Here is a 22,640-nt window from a genome sequence, read left to right on the forward strand (position 1 = left end):
TTAAGAAAATAAAAATCGTATTTCTTATACTAATAAAATACGTGAAAATAAGTTAATTTGTACCCTTACATACATCTGATTGCAGAGCATGCCTGAAGGGCTCTCAATTTCTTTAGTATTTTTAATAGTGTAACAGCGTTATATGGCCAGAAGGTGGCAATATGCCTACGTATTATCCTGACAAATGTGCCGCTGATTACCAGGTGTCCTAACTAAAGATGGAAAATAAGCATTGTTTTATATTATATTATAATAAATCATATTAAATTATATTATATTATACTATATTACTATAGGAAGTTTGTGAAAAGCAGGGGACTACTACTGTCTTAATAAATAGCATAGTTATTATAAATGTATTTATTTTAGAGAGGAGTTAGGCACAATTTAGTCACACTGTAATCAATTAAGGCTGGTTAGGGTCCATGTGTCCTTTTCTTTCTGCCATAAACCGCTCCAAATTTGTCTTGTGCGTTCCAACTCTGATTGGAGGACGCTCTGATTGGCCTGCTCTCCGATTGGTGAGAAGTTGGCAGCTGGGCGGGTCATAATTGCGCAGTTTGTTTGCTCGCCTGCGGCTGAAGTTTGGACCGAACTGAGCTGCCAAAGGCGAAGTGGACCTGCTGTCTAGGTTTATAGGTACAGTTTGCATGTGTGGGAGAGTCAGGAGAGGAGACAGTGGACAGGACTGGACTTTTGTCTTTATTTTTTACACCTTTCTTTCCCTTTTTCTTTTCTTTTTGTACTGCTGCTGTTCTGGCTGCTTCTCCCTGCAGCGCTTCTCAGACTGTCATTCACAAATACTACAGCCTCCTCACGTGCTTTTCCTCAGACTGAACACTTAGAAATTAGACATTTATTTCTAACTCTTAAAGTCGCTCAGGGAAAACTCACACTTTTATTTTTTAAAAAACCTTTACTGAAACTTCTGGTTCATTTATTCATATTTTTGCGTCGTTGTGATTCAGAACCAGAGAAGAACCGGCAGTTTAACATCAGGGTCTACTGTAAAGTCTGCGGATTTACCTTCATCATCATCATCATCACCATCAACACTGCAGGATTTTACAGTGAGTCTATTTTCCCAAACTTTTACAACTGTTTTTTTTTATTCTTTGACTTTTAAAATTTTACAGTTTCTGTTTTATTTAACGTCAGTTCAACTTTAATTCAAACATTAGTTAAAACATTTGTGCGTGTGATTCTCACAGTGCGCCTTTGTTAATTAAACTGTAAATTAAGATTTTTTTAATCCCAGATTTATTCAATCTTACAGCAGCTCGTGTTTATTTGACAGGGTCTAATCTGTAGACAATTCAGACATTTTATTCTTTGGTTTTAATCAAAAAAAAAAAGCCGTTAAATGTTTTTAACTCAATGGCTATTAATCTCATAATTAGCGTAGATTGGTTAGTTAGGGTGACAGTTAGTCAGTAAATTAAACGTTGAGGGATCTGTTTATCTGTCTTTATCTTGTATTTACAGAAATAAATCAATTTATTTGTAATTTTATCGTAAATGTAGGTCAAGATTTTAGACATTTTGACTTCTGACTGTTTTTCACCATTATTATTGATGTCCTATGAAATTAATTTATTTACAGTAATTCAAACTAATATTATGGTATACAGATTGACTTTTATTCGAGCACCGGTTAAACACATCCCACCTATTATTGTTAGTGAAGTCCAGGTTGAATGTCTCCTCCTGTCATAAATCTCTGAAAAACAGGATTTGACAGATGATCAAACCCAACATTTACCAGTGAAATAAGATCATATAAGGTTCAGAGAAACGTTTATGTGGCAGAAGGGTTAAAATCACTGTAGGGGGAGACTTGTGGACAGGTGGACAGAATAAATCAGGAGGGAGAATTGGATTACGTATAGAAAACTTCTGCAGCTGCTGATAATGACGAAGATCAACAGAGTCCGGACAGATTTATTGAGGTGTGAAATTCAATAGAGAAAACATGTATAGCAAAGTCTGTATGGAAAATCTCTCTGCACTGTATTCTTACTCTTCCCTTCCTTTAATGCTTTTAAACCCTTTTTAACCTTGTCATATTACATTTTTAACGTATATTTTGTTCATTATTATTGTCTATAAACAGATGTGCTTGAGGTTCACAGACTTGATGAGTACTACTAAATTGGATATAATGTTTTAAAATGAAGAAACAATGCAGTAAGGAGAAACAGGGAAATATATATTTACTTTATTTTGTGGTGGTTTCCTCCTACCTTCTGTCACAGTCGAGTAAAAAAATATTTAACAAAAGTCTCAACATCTGTAATGATCCAGTGGAAAGATGATAGAAAACCGTCTTACATTTTAATCTAAAACCCGTTCAATGTTTGTATTGTTATCTTTTGCTGCCATCTAGTGGCAAAAATTAGGAAACGCAACGTCCTATTAAAAATTATTTCTGACTTTTATTCGAGCACCGGTTAAACACATCCCACCTATTATTGTTAGTGAAGTCCAGGTTGAATGTCTCCTCCTGTCATAAATCTCTGAAAAACAGGATTTGACAGATGATCAAACCCAGCATTTACCAGTGAAATAAGATCATATAAGGTTCAGAGAAACGTTTATGTGGCAGAAGGGTTAAAATCACTGTAGGGGGAGACTTGTGGACAGGTGGACAGAATAAATCAGGAGGGAGAATTGGATTACGTATAGAAAACTTCTGCAGCTGCTGATAATGACGAAGATCAACAGAGTCCGGACAGATTTATTGAGGTGTCCCTTCAGTGATACTCTTTTTCTTCTAACATGAGAAAATATTATCAAGAACAGGATTTATCACATAGACATAAAGCCTCCTACAGTACGTGTACTCCACCTTTAAGTTACACATTTTTGCTATTAAATTATTCACAGCAGATGCAGAGGTTCATTACACGTCCCAGTTTTATTCTGGTGATTCTTATGAAGACATCATAAATGTGGCTTTTTATGAAGCACTTGATGAAATATTGCATTTAATAAATTCATAGGACATTATTATAGTTTGCTAAGCAGCATTTTGGTGGCTTGTTTAAATATTTAGATACAAACTGTTGAAAATTAGTAAATTATTTTTTGCTAAAGTATATTTTTATGCTTATCTAAATGCACAGGTAACGTTTTGCTTAAGTTATGGTGAAAATGTACACATACAATGTCTGTACCATGAACAGCATGTTTTTTTTTTAAATGGGCAGGTTTGTTTGTTACATAAAATAACAGTATTATATAATTAGAAATTCAATGTGTTATCTAGCAAAACAAACTAAAAAAATAATCTTTCAACGGTGAAAGGGAAAAACTCTAAAGTCAAAGCTTCAACAAACAAAATCAGCCAAAAAAATGAATTTAAAAAAAGCCAAAAAGATGCTAACAATTTGTCTAACCTTGATCGTATTACTGAATAACCAAAGGCCAGAAAGTTAAAGGTAAATTCAGAAGTAGCGAAGGTAAGTAAAAAATAAAACTTCAAGTTAGCATAAATAAGTGCTTCAAGTCAGTAAATGTATCATATAAAGTGATCTAAGAATATGGCTGTAGAAACAGAGACCAAAATAAATCAGCGGAGAGGCAGCAGGGTTTTATCAGATGATGGAAGTTGACCTGAGACTGGTATATGGACAAAAAAGGAAGACGTATCTGAATTGCGGTACATGAGTCAAGCACTGTACCAAAAACATGACAGGATACCTTGAAATGTCTTAACTTTGATTGAAGTGAAACTAAAATTTTGATTGTGCTTGGCTTACTGTTTGTCCTCGAAGGTCAAAAATCACCTCGAAGTCTTCCAAAATATTGTGAAATATATCTCACAGTGGAAAAGAAGGTCCTGTAAAAAACCCAGATCCATCTGTGGGTTCAATTCTTTCCTTCTTGTCTTTGGGTATAACTGATTATTAACATTAAAATGCCTATTTACCATCCTGAACAATTACTTGGCACAAACATTGATTGCGTTGCACATTCATCAAACTGAAAAAAATCTTTTTTTTTTCCCCTTATTGCATTTTATTGCAGAGTAAAAAGGCTGATTGTTCACCTTTACTGAGAAATAAACAAAAATAATGGAGGTTTTCTGGATGTGTCTGCTGCTGGAGATGGTCCTGATGTCCACAGCTGCCAGAGGTAAGTAACTGAAGCTCTGCGCTATTAAAAACCAAGGAACACACTGCCAGTATCTTTATCCTCCAGTACTTGGAAACACATTTAGTCTTCCTTAGATTTCTTTGACATGGAGTAATTTCACGTTGTGTTGTTGGACCCTGGTTGTTGCTGCTGAGCTGCTGTCTCAACCCCAGGAGGCCCCTTTCCCTTAAACTCTATGGTTTTGAAGGATTGTGGTTTGAATGCTTTGGCTGTCTTTGTCTGAGACCAAAAGCAAGATGAAGACAATAGGAGCCTGTAGCCTCCTCCTTCTCCTCTGTCCTCTCTAAAAACTTAACGTCAGATTCCATTGTGTGCTTTGAAAACCGCATGCGTTGTCAACATCTTTTCGGTGTGCGTTGACATAGTTCTCCTTGTTTTGGGAGTACCTGCAGATACATGCGTCATTGGGTGACCCATACAGATTGATATTTGCTTGAGTAAATATGACAAACATAAGAAAAAACTAAACTCGAATCTCTAATGTTTTGAGTTCAAATCCACAAGTACAGTAGGTAGGAGTGAGTAAAGACACAGGATTCACAGCTGTGTTTAGTTTGCTGTTAAACTTTAACTCTGACCTGTTATTGGGTTACTTCAAATAATTACAGTTGGTGGATTGGTTGGTTGGTCGGTTTGTCAGTTGTTTGGTAATATGTCTTTTCTAGGCTACATTTTAACAGTCCACTTTGTGGCTCTTATCTATACAGTAGATACACATGTGTATGTTTGAAGGACTATATGCAACATAAATAATGTATAGAAACAACACCTTAGGGATTTCTTTTCAGTAGGGATGGTCTGATCCGATACTCAGGATTGGTATTGGTCAAAATGTCAGGATCAAACATCGATAAAACTCTGTCTGATCCAAGTCCTGAGCCCAAATTCCCAACTTAACTTTTGCGTGACATGCTGCGAACAGGGACACTATTGTGTCCACCCGCACCATGCTAAAACAAAAAAGGATTGAGGTCAGTATTGGCACATACTCCAAGCTGAAGTACTGGCATTAGACATGAAAAAGTTGTATTGGGTCATCTACTTTTTAGTACAAAAACTATTGTTATAATGCAATGTAAAATTGCTCTCACTTTCAATTTACTTTACATTCAATATCTCTCACTAAAATACATTGTGTGTCATTTTTGAATTGGTACCCTGACGTCTTTACACACCAGCTAGCCCACACACCAGCCTGCAGGCAGGGGACCTAGGGGGCAGATAATGACAGAGCTGGTGCCCATTCCCAAAGATCACACCAATGATGAGTTTTCTACAGAAACAAGGCCGCATTCAGTGAGCCAAGGCCAAGCTAGTGTGCAGACACGGGGCAGAAAGTAAACACAGGGTCATAGACCGCAAAGAGATGAGATTAGATTAGCCCATTAGTGAAGTTTGCTGTGCAATGCCACAGCATTTCCTCCCCCTCCTCACTGCTTACATTCTGTCGACTGTACCGGGGCAGGAGAGCGTAAAAGGGGACAGAATGAAGGGAGAGAGGAAGGAAGATAGGTTTTAGGACCCAAGGACACAAGAATTGTCATGGGTGATAAGGGAAAAGAAGTACAATTAGGGAAAGGGAAAGGAAAAAGGAAAGTAGCGAGGAAAGGGAAATGTCACTGAGAGGCCATGAGAATAAAACCTTGGAGTGGACAGAGGAACTAAATGCCATTATCTCCTTATAGAGTCTGAGGTTCCCCCCTTATCTGATTAAAGACCTGAATGGTTTCCACAGTATCGATGTTGGTGCAGTCAGACTTTGTTGGGGGAAATCTTTTCGCTTTTCAGATGGTTTAATTTTTATTCCCAATAACAGACATGTCCAAAGTCTTGTCCTGGGAACAATCATGTATCCAGGAAAAACTTGCATCTAAAAGTCAAACTTAATTCATTTTTGTATGTTATTGTGGAAAAGTAATTTTAACTTCTTGATTCAGCTACTGTTTAATTTTTAAAATGTTCTTCATTTGATTTTATTGACTACAGTCTGACCTATGTCATCTTTGCTGGCTATCTAAATCTTTTCTCTGGCTTTTGGTAATATTTGTTCATATGTTTTTGTTTTTACACAATACTGGGTAAATCTAAGATGTCATTTTTTATTCTTACTCTAATGCCAGGCAAATGTTTGTGTACCTTTTGGCCAGTTTGCAGCAACATGGGTTTAAAATTTGTACAAACACTTGCAAATACTTGCATGTAGATTACAAGACAAAAAAGGTTTCAGCTTAAAATGATTGTGGCCTAAACTCAAGGACACAATTGCTTTTTGTTAGTTGTGACCTTTTCTTCTTTACTGTACAGTATGTTTTAGTGCTTTTGGACTAACATCGTCAGAGTAATTTCATGCAATGCTTTGTAAAATGTGATTTTGGGGGAAAATGTTACCTTGAATGAGCCCCAGGTATTTACAGTTTCCTCTTATTTTACAGCAAAAATTGTAACAGTGTTAGTTTATCATCTGAAGACACAATGGGCTTTAAATGTATATTTGCAGTTTTCTTACCGCAGATCCTTAAGTTACGGTAAATTTACAGCTACTGTAAAAATCCAGAGAGTTACGCCTAAACCAAACCTTTATAAAGTCTGTAAAGTTACTCCAATGTACAGTGGACAATAGCATCAGCAGCAGGAGTGCTCTGATGAATCATTGGACACCATGAAAAGCCAAACAGTTTTAACGATTGTTACTGGAAGTTACATTTACCCCCGCTGTCCTTGGAGTGGAGTGGAGTTTTCCACTGTTAAGGCTGATTGGCTAGAGGAAGCAGGAACATTGGAACAGTCCAGTTTTTTGTTTTGTGTTTTTTTTTCCTCCTCTGGATTGCTGTGAGGCACAGAGATAAAGAGGGAAATAAGGAAAGGGAAAGTGTCAGATAATCAGGCACAGATGAGAGAGAAAGTTGAAAACAACCGACGTGAAACAGAAACAAGAGATAAGTGCAAGGATGCAGACAGATATAGATAAAGATGTAACATTTATGTTTTTATTACAGCAGATGACACAGTAACTGCTCTCCTGAGACTTACACAACCACAGCGTTTGAAGTGGAATCTGGGCCAGTGTGTGTGTGAGTGTGTGTGTATATGTGTGAGTGAGCATGGGACGGAGCAGCTGAGAGATTAACATTCTCTAAGCAGCATCGGGCTTCAATGCAGAGGTCACAGACTGGTATTGTTGGCCAGAGAATTCTGGAATACCTGCTGCAGACCAGGGATCATCTGTGGGGATTAGACTCTGACGCTCTGTTCGTACACTGTTTTTGTTTTGTTGTTTTTTAACTGTGTGTCTGTACACTAAATATACTGCTCCCACTGGTTAGTTATATTTGTGGAAATGGGAAAATAACAGCCCTTCAGGGGTGGCTAAACTTTTTCCAAAGCTGCTCAGATTGGATTTGACCAAAATAGCATAAGGCCAATGGGTTTTTTTTTCCAGAGATACTGAGGACTATAATTAAACACAAGTAAAAAAATAAAGTTCAATTTACACATCTGGTTTTGACATAAAAAAGCATTATTTAAGGAAAATCATGAAGCAATTGTTGCTTACTTTCCCCCATAGAGGGTGTTGTTAATGACATTTTTATTCCCATCAGCCAAGTTTCATGTTTAAATGTTTCCGGTTTGCATATTATCAGTTAATTTACTCCAAACATTTCCACAGGACCGAGCCAAACAACGAAAGGTGGAGATTATCATTTTGAGGCCTAGTCTAAGAAATGCACCTAACAAGGCTAACAGTGGAGCAGAGCTACACTGCCGATGTGCTTTTTGAGTAAAAAGTCCTACCTGGAAGCTTTATATACAAACATTGCTATTAACATATGATACGAAGTGCAAAAATATGTTTTCTTCCCACATGACTGCATGTGCATGCATTATAAACCAACATTTTTATAAACAAAGGGAGCAGGAAAAAGATCGTTCTCATTGAAACGGCTGCGGTCAGACATTATAATTTTCCTCCGTGGTTATACCTGATTATTTGCTGTGCTGAAATGCAAAATCACGCTAACATCTGTCTTTTACCTCGTTGCTTTGGAAATAGATTAAAAAAAGGAAGGATATGCTGAGAAATTAGATGATGAGTGTGGGATGTGTACGTGGTTTTCCGAAGCACCGCTCTGTCCAAACAATTTAATGCTTCCCAGGTGATTGGGTTGTTTTATAGACCACCCAATATCCAGAGGGAGGGGGCGGGAGGGCAGATGTTGCAGAGATAAGAAGTGCCGTTTGTTGTTGCACCACAGAACAACAAACATTTAAAAATACATCTTGCACCGAAGCTGACAAAGCTGACGAAGACATTAAGTTGCTGGAAGAAGAGAAAAGGCTTGTTTCTCTGACTAATAACTGTGGAGAGTAATGGCAAACTCACACTAACAATGACGCGGAGAAAAAAACAAATGAAAGAACCCACAAATAGGAAGATTTTTGTAAAACAGTTATAAATATTTAGAATTCTGTGAAGAACTGTAATCTCCTAAATGGGCAACTGTTGTGTTTGTAAATCACTTGATGATTTGTGAACTTAAAAAAGGTCAGTGTCCAGAGGTTTTACAGATCAGTCTGAAGATCCTACCACCAGTCCTGGATCTTAGCATTTTGGTCTGTTAGATGGTTAGAAATTCTAAAGTTGAATATTGTTTTTCTTCATCATTAGTAGTTATGTATTTTACCTAAATATATTGTGCAGTTTTTAAAAAAGTCTCTGAATATAGAGTAAAACAAGACTTAGGAGCAGGAGCAGCAGAGCATCTTTGTTCCTCACATGAGTAAACAAATACATTCCACGGACAGATGCTTTAAACACACACATTAAGTCCATTGTGAAGAGACACACACACACTCGCAGAGATTAACACCAGTAACGCTGCTCCTCTTTTACTTCTATTCTGTGAGCACGTGGCCGATCCTGAATTACAGCTAACCCTCGTAAACACCATTTGACACAATGTTAACTATTATACGGCCTGATAATAGTGATGGTCCGTGTCAAGCAACAGACAGGTTCAACTAAAATACAAAAAAACCAACAAAGTCGGACACATCTTCAGCCTTCAGTGAAGACCAGAGAAAGGGATTCAACACAACATGATGTCATATTGATCTGATTTATTATTGGAGGAAAGTCCAGTCAGTGATGATGTCAGGGGGGGGGCAGAGAAAATCATCTGAAATGTGAGGCTTCCGATTTCCGGCTCCACTTGTCTACATACCTGTGTGTCCCCTTTACCCCATGTTGCCCCTGGTGGCTGTGCTGGGAGTTTGTGATTGTTCTAACATGTGTCCAGGTTATTTATCCTGACAGTTCATCACAATGTATGCTGTTGTAAACTTAAAAATAATGTGATGATAATTAGTGTCATCAGGACAAAAAAAAGTATATATATGACAACAGCTATCTTTAGAACATTTTACTTTTGTTTTTTTTTTTCTGTTTGAAAACCTCAATAAAAAACAAAAGTAAAAGTTGTCCAAAAATCCATACTAAGACATTCTAGGCACAAAATGAAGTACGTCCTTGTGTCTGTCTAACATTTAACCAGATCTGGCAACAGCCCATATTAACAGAACTGTGACCCCAGGGTCAAGCCAGCACACCCCACACCTACAGCCCCAGCTTTACGAAGGCCTGTTAATGTTAAAGGCTATTAGCCCACATTTAGATAGAGTCAATGTTTGCTTTGACGTTGCTAATGGTGGAGTAGTAAAGGGCTTGTCTGGACATCTCTGTGGGGGTCAACGTGTAGAGGTACGGCCTGTTTGAGGAGGCAGGGGTCTCCAGCTGAAAGAAAGAAGGAGATAAGATAACAATGAAGTAAAAAACCAAGACAAAGGGAATAGTGACCTTTAACCTTTTAACATACAGTTGGGAAGTAAATTTAAAATGTCCGTCCATTAGGCATCAATCATTGATATCAAGCTGAGCTCTAAGTAACAGAGGTCTTGGGTTTTCAATGTATTCCTAGCAGTTAATAAAGTTTTTTATTATTACAAAATATTTAAAGTTCTTAAAATTCAGGTAATATTAAATATATAAATGGTTAAATATGGTTGTTTTTTTTGTTTGAACCAGAAAAAAATAGACAGATGTACAACAGGACACTTAAATCTGCATTTGTGTTTAGCTAGCACGGCAATGATCAGCAAATCAGTGACCAGCGTCGATGCATTTGTTTCCTTAAATCAATGTTTTATTAATAACGTTTCATTTTGCTCTTTTTATGTGGGTTTCTCTAAAATGTCTTTTTCTTAGAATTCCGTTCTTCTTCCACAGAGAGTTGTTTTGTGCAGGTCACGGCGCCACAGTGTTGCATTGTGGTCTCAGTGGGGTTAAGGTTTGTTTGGTCAGTGCTACAGGAGAGCAGGTCAAAGTGCGCCCAATGGATCAGGAGGGGGGTGTCAGTGTGTGTGTGTGTGTGTAGTAAGGGTCAGGGAAAACACATGCCTGCACGGAGGAGATTGAACAAACACACATAGAACCCTACAGGACAAAACACACTCACACTCACACACACTCACACTCACACACACAGACACAGACACAGACATCTTTCACTCCTTTATCTTCCTGATTCCTGACATTACCACACACTTATGACGTGTTACATCTACAGTATCATGTGGATATATCTCCCTATATTTACTGTTTGAATTGTTATAACCTAATCATATAATATATGTCATGTTTAAATGACCCTGCCCTTTCTAAAGTGGTACTCCAATAAAAACCTTCATTTTCACTAAAACACAGCTGCAGGTGAGGGAAAGCAGGCCGCAGTTTATCAAGACACCCAGAATGTCAGTTTCATCATGGAAAATTGATGTATTGCCAACTGATGCTGAATATAGCATAGACTTGAGCAGGTGTAATGGTTGTTGAGTTCCTAAGTCTGTTTCAGTTTTTTCACACTGACAGCCACAGACCCAGGCCGGCCCCCGGTCCTACAACTTTGGTCAACCACTACAAATTAAAGAAAAGATCACAGTTCACTGTGTAGTCTGTTGTTGTTGTTTTGAAATGACTGTAGAAACGTGTTAACCAATCAGTAACATTTTTAAATTGTATTTGGACTTACTTTCAACCACATTTTGAACTCGTTTTATTAGAAATCTTTTCCAAATTTGTCCGAGTACGTTTTGGTTTACCAGTTTTGTTTCTCTCAGTCCTCGGTTTACATTTTATTCATTCCAAAACCATTTTTACTGCAACTGGTTTTTCTCTCTGTCTCCTTGTTATGTCTTATAGCATTTCTAACAAGATCTCGCTCTCTCTCTCTCTCTCACCCCCTCCACCCACCCACACACACAGACTCTAGCTGTTCTTTGTGATGGAGCTACAAATGACATGTTGAAAGGTGATCACAGGGACTGGAAACACGTACCCTTGTTTTCTTTGGGCTTCAGCCTGTCAGGCTGGGTTTGTCGAGGTGTGTGTGAGATTGTGTGTGTGTGTGTGTTTGTTTGTGTGTCAGTTTAGCATGTGTCTCTGCGTCATTGACTTGCGGAACATATGAGGAGAGTTTATATCCTCCATCCAAAAAATTCCAACATTGGGAGATTGGCCTCCAGGGAGATTGACATGTATAGTGGACAGTGGGCCACACTCTCTCCTTATTGGTTGCTCACAAGACACTGTGATGACCTCGACCTCAGGAAGGGGAGGCTGATGAGGGGCAGGATGTTAAGGCACACAGACATAGCTTTAGGAAATACTTTGTGAAGCAGGATTGTAGCTTTGACTTTTATGTGCTTGTGTCGTTGACCTCTTGTTTATGTCACACTCCCGCAATTGTTGCTTTATCAGATTGTACCATTAAATTTAGAGTTTTAACATTCACACTCACACAATCGAAACTCTATGTTTTACCCCTTTGTTTAAAGCAGAAGCTTTTTTTTTTTTTTTTTTTTTTTTTTTTTTTTTTTTTTTTTACTATTACTATGAACCACTATGAACCCAGTGGTCACTGTAGGAACTTCTGTGGTCTACCCCCTCTGACGCCCCTCCTCTCCCTAAAAAAACCTCAAGTTTGAAGACAAAGGCAGCAAACTAAAAACCACAACACATGAGGAGACACTGCTGCGCTGCTGTTTCTCCCCTGTGCCAGCTGTCAGTGTGGAATCCATACTGCAGCGGGAATGTGAGAGCTGTGTAAGAAGACGTGGGGGATGTGGGTTCAGTGCCGTCTGCTCTTGTGCCAGTCTAAATGTTTTTGACGTAGGGTCAACAACACGTCTGCTTTAGAAATTATAATCTAGCCATTTTTGCTAATTGTCATGCCAATTGAATCATCATTATTTTCTTTTTTGGTAGAGTTTACTTGGATGTGACATTGGTTTGTCCTTCACAGGTGTAAACTGTACAATTGTTGTTACCCTAAACATAAAATAAGCATTTTTCTGTCTGTGAGTGAATGATTAAATACTGCAAATTGGCCGACCAATCAGGAAGAAGTTAGCTGCAAGTCCTCCTCTACTCGCTAATATTTTTTAATTTTTAAACAGGATCTTAAACAAGAGAAACATGTAGTTTTACAGGGTTACCCAAACTTCAGAAAAGAACCTTTAAAACAAACAAAGGGATTATCAAAACTCGTACTGAGCAGACGTACAGTATTTGCTGACACAGTGTGGTGCAACTATTCCAGCACTCGGAGCCAAAGTCGACACAGCATCCTGTGTTTATTATTGTTAATAATGTAAAAATCAACAGAGAGACTGGTAGGACTTGATATTCCACGCATATTTCCCAAAGTAAGGCAAAACACTGAGGGGCTCTGTACAAAGAGTACAAAAACAGACCACAGATCTGCTGATATTGGTGCCCATTAAATAGTCATAACTCAGAACATTAATCACCGTCCAAGTAAATGTACAGCATGAAGTGTAGCTGAAAACCTTTAACTGTGTTAATAATTTCCCACCGGCCACTCCGTGGTCACACTGGTCAGCTCAGCCGGAGGTAATCCCTCTGTTGTTACCACACCAGGACACAACAGACCCCTTTCTTCCACATGTCATTAACAGAAGTACTTATGTGCTGCTTTTCTGGGATTCAACCGCTGTGACAGCGAGGCTTTGGTGGGACATGTTTAAGAAGAAAGGAAGCAGGAAAGCTCTCAGATCAGTGCTGCGGTGGAGGTTTTAGTCTGGAATTGTTCTGCTTTAACCCCTCTGGATTACTTGTGGTAAATTGTAGTTTCAAACAGGAAAATAGTCTTGTTTACTCTGGCACATACAGTACCAAGCTCTCAGATACAGTTTTTTTTTATTCCTTCCTTTTTGCTTCATATATTAAAGGACAAAGTTGAAAGCCCACAAAAAGATTATTATTTTTCTTTTTTCATCTCATTTGAACAAATGATTTGAACCTGTAACTGGTTTTGTTACGTCAATCTGGATTAGAGTTGCGTCCGTGGCTGCATTTAGGTTTTATTGATGTACAGTACCGTGCAAAAGTTCAAGGCTGGTGTTCACATTTACTAAAGTACTAGATGACCACTTTATGCACTTTACAACTTTTTTTTTTTTTTTGCAAGTGGCCTGCCAAGCCTGGACTTTTCATTGATTTGACCACATGGCAGCGTTGCCTGGTTTTCTCTAGGTACTAATCCAGAAACATGAAGGATTAGGTTTGGTCCACACTCGTAATTGACCATACTTTAGCTATAAATGTTAGTGTGAATGGGTGTTTCAATATGTGGCTCTGCTATGGATGGACAAACCGTCCAGGTTGTTTAGCGCCTTCGTCTGATGACTGCTCAGGTTGGCTTCAGCCACTTCCACGACTCTGACATGATAACGCATGAGTTATTTATAATTCTGTACGATGCTAAGTCATGGGTATAAAAACATGGCTTCAGAGATTGCAGATTTGAGGTCAGACCCTGTTGTTTCCTCTCCATTTACTGTTTTCTCCTCTTCTCCATGCACACAAACAGTCGGCTGAGGAAAGACAGTGACCTGAGCTGAACAAATGGACTTAGTCACGGCTGAGGATTGGTGTGGAATGTGGGAGGTGGGCATGTGTGTGTGATGTGTTATGTGTATGCTTGGAATGTCAAACTCTCCACCCAGTGAACCAGAAGATACACACAGGTGGGGAGGTTGATGAGGAGGAGGACATAAAGGAGGAAGACCTCACTGGGACAGGGAGGTTGACATGCGTAGGGAATATTGACACGGGCGCCAGCATGAAAAGTTGCATTTTAGTGCTGCGAGAAAAGTAAAAAGAAAAAAGTCTTCCATGAGGTTGTTTGAAGCTGATTTCTTCAACAACTCCACTTGTAAATTATTTTACCAGGTGTCATTTAACTCCCATCTGTTTGGTAACTCGTAAAATCAGTCACCATATGTATTTAGTCAATATTGAAACACACTGTAGTCAGAGTGTGTGTGTGTGTGTCACTCTGGTTAATAAGTGATGGTGTCTGCCTCCAGTATGCTGATAAATGTTGGCTGGAGGAGGTCCGTGTTTTACACTAAAAGGAGGTTAAAAGTCATATTCTTCCCTTATTCCGTTCATTTTGGGAACAGTGTGATGATTCTGCGATCTCCTGATCGTATTGTTGGTGCAAACTGATAGTTTTTAAGGCAGGCATTAAGACATTAGTAATAAGAGTTGAACTCCCAGGTTTAGGTCTACACTGTGGGGTTATTAAAATTTTTTTTCCCAAATATGGCCTTGACTTTGAATTCTGTTTTTGGCAGTTTATTTCCTTGGCAGAAAGCAGATAGGTGTCACAGCGAAGAAAAGAAAAGTTTAACAATCTAACCATTAAATACCATCCAGAGAAAACAGGAGGGATAGAAAAAACACCAGGTGAAGTCAGAGAGAGTAAATGGAGATGAAAAGGAAATTGTCAATAAAGTCTTTGGACAAGCAAATGCTTTTTTATGTTCCTGAACCTGAAAAATGACTTCTTTGTTGAAGAGGAAGCATACGGTTACATTTCTAATCATTTTTGTGAACTGTGGAAACCTCCATCATCAGTGGTTTAGAGTGGTAGTGGTGGTGGAAGTACAACATCCAGTCTCTGTTGGCTTGTCTACCTACACTCAACCTGTCAGCCTTTCTGGAGTGTTTCTGGTTGTTTCTTTATTCAGGAGGTCAAACCATCCTTTGACCTGATCTAGATTACCTGAGACTGTGATGGAGGATTTTCTGATCTGACAAATTAAAAAGTTGGAGCTAAAGCTAATCTGCAAAAGATTTACCATAAAACGCTAAAGGATGTCAGAAAAAGCTGAAGCTGACTGAGTGTGGCTTAGGTGTGTGTCTTCTTAATGGTTTCAGACAGTACCCGTTGACTTAACAGTGGGTAAAGCATGGCTCTGGAATGAAGCTCCGAGGTTCTTGGCAGTGTTTAAAACTTGATTTGTATGGATCTCAGGCTCCCGCTGCCAGACTCTGCTGCTACAGCGCAGTAGAAACATGTCTTTGGCTGCTTTAGAGACACTGTCATCACCAAAGGCCGACATAGCAGACCGTGTCAAAGCCTAATTTCCCATTGGTCTCAGCGTCTGCTAGATGAAAATCTGAAAGACAACTTTGTACTGCGTCTTTGTCCTGTCACAAGTTTTAAAATGTCTAATTACAGGATGTAAACGGAGTGGTGGTGATGTCTTAACAACGTAGCAATACAAAATCATTTACTGCTACATTCTTCGTCCAACGTTGTAATTAAACTGTCAGTGTCACGTCCAACCTACAGATGACCTGTAAATCCTCACTTTTAGGTGGTTGTTTGTGCAGATTAATGCTTCCTCTTTATCTGCTCTCACTCCTGAACGGTGTCTGGAGTTTTTTACTCGTTGAAAGATCATTTTCCTCCCTAACTCTACTTTAACCCCTTTCCTTAAAAGTACTTACTGCTGTTTTACCCAAAAAATCTTCTTTTAGGTTTTATTTTTTATTTTACTCCCAAACTGCCATTTGAAGAGAACATTTAGTCATTAGGAAATAAAAGCTCTGCATTATTGTTGGTGTTTTAAAAATGTGACTTTTGTAACAACAACAAATAAAAGCATCTGTACATAACTGAGGTTTGTGCTCTATTAAGGTTGGTGGGTTCGGCAAAGAACTTTCGAATGTAATTTTCTCTCTCTGATTCCCTTTAGACGAGTTGCATCATAAAAATGATTCACTTTTTATTAGCGGCCAGATACTGTAATGTATTATTCTTGTGTAGTTTAAACTCACAAGGAAAGGTCTGTGGTACGTTTTGTAGCTTTTTATTCTGGTTTCAGCGACATGAAATAAAATTAAATTAGAAATGTGTGCGTATGCAATATAGCTTTTGGATGGAAAAGATGCCTTAACATTTACCTTGGTCGAGGAATCAAAAGTAAATGTGTGTTTTACACCACCATAAAAGTGTCCTCCGAGAGAAGCTGATCTTATGAGTCATACTAGCCACTAAGCAGATTCCTGAAAGTTCTTCTAGTGGCTGCTGCGTGTGTTTTACTTTTAGCTTTTTCTCTGTATTCACGCATGTAATCTCGTCAACGACATGGCTGTGACGTTCGCTGCCTCGGGCCCAGACTGTTAACTGTCTGGACAGACTAACACGCAGTAGTTTGACCTGCTGGAAAGGTGGAAGTGACAGGGTCAACAAAGAACGTGTCAAAGCAGCAGTGTGTGTCTGTGTGCACCTGAGAAGGGAAACCCGATGTCTATGAGTTACTACACTGGTGGCCTGAGGCTAAGGAAAGGCAACACTGTTTGCATCTGTCAGTGACAGACAGGGAAAATGAGAGCATGACATGATGTTGTTGTTACTGCTGTGAGTTATAGTAATAGTAGCAGCCAAACACTGAGTGAGCCAGCACCTTCCTGGAAGTTCCAAAGCCTCATTAGAATATCAACCAGACAGGGACCAAGATAAAATCTACTCTGAGATGTGCTTCAGAAAGTTGTGGAGTTCAGGATAAAGAGAACATTTGCTTTTACATAACGTAACGTAACAGCACAGCATGCTTTTTTTGTGTGTGTAGCTACAGAGCTAAGCTGAGAGAGGCACTAATAATCTTGACATGAACATTGCCTACCAAAGTTTAATGCTAGTATGCATGGAGTCACCTGCTGCATTTTTTTTTCTGAGTTGACTAAGAAGTAAAGTGCATCAATGAGTCAGGATAAATTCTACAAATGTGGTACAGCTTGGCTTAAATTAGCACATTTTTGTGCCAGCAAAAGGCGTTGTGGTAATTTATTGTTGTTCAATTTATAAGACTCAAAACTGGGTCCTGTCATTTTTGGATCAGATCAGCCTGAGGACACAATGTTTTCACCAACAAAGGATACAGTAGCAGTAACAATTTTTTGTTGTGCAGCTGCAGGCCCGACGCACAGTGTCATGTGTCTTGGCATGCATACATAAATACACTATATGCACACCTCTACCTTTCTCAGCACATCAGCACAGTGTCCTGCTGTTAGGTTCTCTCCATCAAAAGCATTCCTCAGTTCTCTCCTTCAGCTCCAGACTCACTCTCCTGCCAGTAACAACGTTGTGTTGGACCCGTCTGACTCACCGAGCACTGGAACGCTAAGGCGATTAAAACACCAAGCTATGCATCCAGAAAGAAAACATAAAGGGCAGTCCTGGCTGTCAGAAAAAAAAAAAACTATGCTTCAAGAAAATCATCTCTAATTACTGTAAGCCTAGGTGTAAAGTTCCACTCACCAATGTAAAGCATTGTGCGAAATCTTTCCACATCGGCTTTTATGCATGGAAATATTTGGGATTTGTGCTAATGAAACAGCGCAGACATGAGTTGGCTGTGGATTATTGGATTCCAAAGAACAATGTAGACCAAAGAAAACACTGTCACTTCATCAAATGACTAGAATAAATTTACTTTTACTGGAAGCAGATTTTATAGAACCGGGTTGCTATATAACAGGCCTGACTGGGTCCAGCTTTGTACACATGGGCTTCAACCGCTCACTTTAAACAAAGAGTGTCAACTCAGAAATTGAATTGAAGAAATTATGTAGTTCAGGTAGTAACTTTTCCAAACTTCTGGGTCCATTTGTATTCACTTTTTATTTTGGTTACCTAGAAAAATATATCACTTACCCATTGATAGAAACCTGACAAATCATCACAAATTCAAGCTGAGCTACATTCTCCTTCTTGTATTTTATAAATGTTAAATTGTGGTCAGTACTGACAGCTGTGTATAGACTTTGAGGATTTACAATAGTATATCCTCTTGTTTTAGATAATAAACTTCTGTGTTGCAGTAGTTTTCCTCCAAATTCATAAATCCAACGGATACTCCGGCAGACCTGCACTCAGAGGAATTCTGAATAATTCACTTTTATTATTGAAGCACTTTCTTTTGAGTCTAACTGAAAAGAACAGTACGTCGCGGCTGATTTATTTGAGCATCGGACTTTCTACCAAAGTTCACACAGAAGGACACGAAGAGTTCAGAGCTGGAAATGTCTGCCTCAGTGGGAGTGTGGGTTTGTGTGTGTGTCTATCGTGGGCTATATTTTCCTGTCATTAGGCTCCGTAGCACCAGGTATGCACATTTATCCTACCTACACACCACACTCCCTGCTGGATAGAGAGGGAGGATGGAGAAGAACAGCTTTATGTTGTTGTGGGAAGTGAGCGTTTATGGATTCAGGTGCCGTGAATCCCAAATGAAAAAAAAAAAATCAGATTTGCAACGATTTGCAATGCCTACCCCTGTGAGGACTTTATTTGTTTATTATAATCAGGACCTTCTGCCTAAAACTTAAAATTAACAATTCAAAGGGCATTACTGCATCACAGTACCTATTCTACAGACAATGTACATCAACTAAATTGTTTAATTTTGTGAGATTTGGCCCAGATGTATGTGCTGCTGGAAGACTGTAAACGATTCCTATGTGGTGGACCAGTGGTTTCTAAAAATGGCAGATATTGCACCGAAGTAACACAAATGGGTGCACACCCACAATCATAAACATAAATGACCTTCACTTGTCTGTCTCTTGAAAGTGACTCGTGTTTCTGGAGGCAGACAGAAAATGACTTCTTTGGTCATGGATTGTGCAAAAATATAAGAGGAGGAGGCGGAGGTGCAGGAGAAGGTCGGGGGAGAAAGGAGGAAGGAAAACTGCTTCTCTCAGTTCCCTTTATTTGGCTTTGACAAAGAAGAAGGAAAAGAGGGTGAGGAGGGAGAGTGTAGGAGAGGTTAACTGTTGAAAGTTGAGAGGTTCAGTTAGAGGTCCCGCTCCTGTGATCCTCTGGGGGAAGCAGAAAGTTCTGCTGCATGCAAATCCATAAAAGGTAGGCGGGCAGTAAATCACCTGTGTGAAAAAGGGGAGATAAGGAGCCTGAGCAAATACCTCGGTGTGAATGAGTGTGACCGAGGAGCCGACTGGGGGTTAGGGAACAAAATAGAGTGAAGTGGAAGAGAGTGATTACTAGAAGTAAAGCGAGAAGAGGAGGAGGCAAAGAGAGGAAATGAGGGGTTAAAGGCAAAAAAAGGGAGAAGTAGCAGGGGAGTTGAGGGAAATGAGATTTCAATCTGTTTGAAGGAAAGGGGAGAAAGACTATAGAAAAAGAACATTCAAACAGCCCAGGAGGATAGAGAATATGTGTGTGAAAATGATATCCAAGAAATTGATAAAATATTTTTTTCTGCAGACACAACTTGTTTTACTGCCATTGATTATGTTTTATTAGTCAGTAAATATTACAGGATTAGTGTCATAGCTTGTATTGGCTCTACTTTTGGTTGTATGGAAGTAGTGGGTAATGTTTACCAATCCAAATATGACCAACTGCTTTGCTGGCTTCAGAGACAATGAGGTTGAAGTCTGGGTCTGACCTTTTTAAATAAACCTAATGAAAAACAAAGAAATCTAAATACAGGTAATGGAAAATAAGATCATTAGAATGTTTGGTTCACTGACGAGAGAACACAACAGTTTGGAGAAAAATGTTGTTAACCACGCTCATTACAAATACCCATTAATTTAATTACTCATTAAAGCGTCACCTAAGGCAGTGGGGGGCGCTACGTGGGCCTCAGAATTTGAGTGAAGAAAAACAAATCAAATTTCAGAAATCAAATTATTTTTTATAAATGTTTAATTTTTTTATTAATACATTTACCATTTGTCCTGAACTGAATAATAAGAAAATAAACCATCAGGCAGAGTGAAACCTGCTGTAAGTCAATATAATCATTACATCTTTGTCATGTTGCTCTAGTCTGCATCCTCTTCTTCAGATTCTTTGGCACTTCATATTTGTTTTGCAGGGTTTTAACTCAAATTATACTTAAATCCGTTCAGGTCGAATTTGGTGTGAAAGGATAATGATCAGATTTAAGTGTCGCATGGTGAAGGTATGTACTTTTGGAGTACTTTGTGGTTAAACCAGATGTCCATGGGGTAAATTATATTTGCAGAATCTGGCATGTGTTCCTTTTACTTCTCTCTGATAAGAAACCCCTAATGTTCATAAGCTCACGTTTACGTGTGTTTCTAGTCCTTATCAGAACCTATATAATCAGTCAGATAAGGCTTTATCAGGAACACAATGTTGCAGTAAAACTCCCTTTGTCCTTTAGAAAAAAAAAAACGTTTAACATTTAATTTTGCTGCGTTTGCATACAATCGTCTATTTCAAAACACCCTGTTGTCTTCATGGTGGCCTGTATGTGGTTTTGGGTCTATATTTGGAGAGCATTGTTTTAACCCAGAGGGAGTAACAAGAGGCCAAACAAAGATGTCAAACTCCTTCTTCCTTTCTCGTCCCTTCTTCTTTCCATCTTCCTGATTCCCTCTCCCTCCTCATAGGGCTATATTTCATGCCCTTTCTCTCCGCAGACGTACTCCCTTAAATTCCATTCTTTTCCCTCCTCTTCCTCCCAATCCTCTCCCTTTCTCCTCCCACTCATTCCTATTTATTCCAACACCACCCTTGTCCTTCTCATGTCTCGTTCTAATTTCCTTTCACCTCTTCCTGTTTGCCTTCTCCACCTCCATTTTCGTTGTTTTCCTAGTGTGCAGTTTCACCTTCGTCCAGCCAGTGATTGGTCAAGGTCACGCATGATTTTGGCTCTCAGTTAATATTAAACTCAATACCTGGCTCTGTGTCTTAGCTGGGTATGATGTTTCCAGATAATTTTGTTAAAATGCCATTGTTTGGGGGTGACTGTTATAAATTAGTCAAAAGTTTAGAGAAAAATCCAGTGCTTTTTAAAACCAAATTCCCAAAGTTGTGTGGGAGCAGTTTGGACTGTGTATAAAAAATGGATGTAACCACCCAGCTGCAAAACAAAGACAACATTTGAAGTCTTCTAATTTGACCAGTGTCCAGTTTCTGACACATACAGTATGTCAGATGTATTGGCCGGCATATGCATTGATGGCACTTGGGCAAAACGGCACCTGCGAGGCAGCGAGTTCACATTAGGTGTTTTGGAAATATGTCTGTGCCAGATAAAAAATCAGTAGTACTGCGTCATTTCATGATGGGATTATCTACACAGCTCCCAACTATCAGTTATTATTGTTTTTCCTTTAAGTTGGTTCATAACCTCGAGAATTGACATTAGACAGTAAGAGGCTTGAAGCCAGTGCTGGAGTTCATGAACTCTGCTCTGCTTGTAAAACTACAAGTTTAAGTAAACCGTGCAATGTGAGTTATGTAGGATTTGTTTGAGTTTGCAGCCAAACTTTAGATACTAATAATTTCTAATAATTTGTTTCTAATATTTTAAAGTATGCTTATCATTTATAAAAATTAAAAAATCCTTCTCTCGTTTGCTCCAGGTCCTCCAAAGGTGTCAGAACGTGTGACCCATCGTCAAAGCATCCGCCTCGGCCGTACCCTGAAGCTGCCCTGTCCTGTAGAGGGCGACCCTCCGCCGCTCATTTGGTGGACCAAAGACGGCCGTAACATCCACAGGGGCTGGACCAGGTTCAAGATTTTACAACAGGGTCTGAGAGTCAAAGAGGTGGAGAGCGATGATGCGGGGACGTACATCTGCAAGGCCACCAATGGCTTTGGAAGCGTCAACATCAACTATACGCTGATCGTCATCGGTGAGTGTCCAAGAAACTAGTTTCTAGAACAAAACCCACATGTTTCACAATAAATGCCCATCTGTCCGTCTTCAGTTCTCAGTTACTCGTTGCACATGATTTGTCTGTCTTTATTTTTCCTTCGCTCTCTTTGTTTGTGATTTTCCATGCTTGCTTGCCTCCATTGACTCAGCTCTGTGAGATTATCTGAGATATAATTAGCCCAGTGTGCTCGCTGCATGGATCCATTTCACTGTAGATTTTCCCCAGACAATGAAGCCCTGCTTCGTTTGGGATCGTTTATGCTTTTGTGTAGCAGTAATGGCGATTGTTGTGCTGTTATGATGAGGGCCAGGTTTGCTGCTGGGGTTTTCTGAGTACCAGACATTGAGTCACTGTAGTTTGGAACTCAATTTTAGATGAAAGTTTGTTT

At 39.1% G+C, this 22,640-nt stretch overlaps 1 protein-coding gene across 2 annotated transcripts in view; it reads left to right on the forward strand.

Annotated features, from left to right (window-relative positions):
* Positions 1-515: 515 nt before the first annotated feature.
* The window catches only part of fgfrl1a (fibroblast growth factor receptor like 1a), a 59,370-nt gene continuing 37,245 nt past the window's right edge, over positions 516-22,640 (forward strand). The window contains exons 1-4 of one of the 2 annotated variants that reach the window (XM_008326562.3): positions 557-639; positions 969-1,070; positions 4,030-4,137; positions 21,956-22,228. In XM_008326562.3, coding sequence (XP_008324784.2) covers positions 4,077-4,137; positions 21,956-22,228 — 334 coding nt within the window. In that variant the 5' untranslated portion in view covers positions 557-639; positions 969-1,070; positions 4,030-4,076. Of the gene's footprint in view, positions 1,071-4,029; positions 4,138-21,955; positions 22,229-22,640 lie in introns of both variants that reach the window. The other variant, XM_025063000.1, reaches the window with a different exon arrangement.

This window comes from Cynoglossus semilaevis, chromosome 15 (assembly GCF_000523025.1).
Source record: "Cynoglossus semilaevis isolate Cse_v1.0 chromosome 15, Cse_v1.0, whole genome shotgun sequence".
Classification (NCBI taxonomy): Eukaryota; Metazoa; Chordata; class Actinopteri; order Pleuronectiformes; family Cynoglossidae; genus Cynoglossus; species Cynoglossus semilaevis.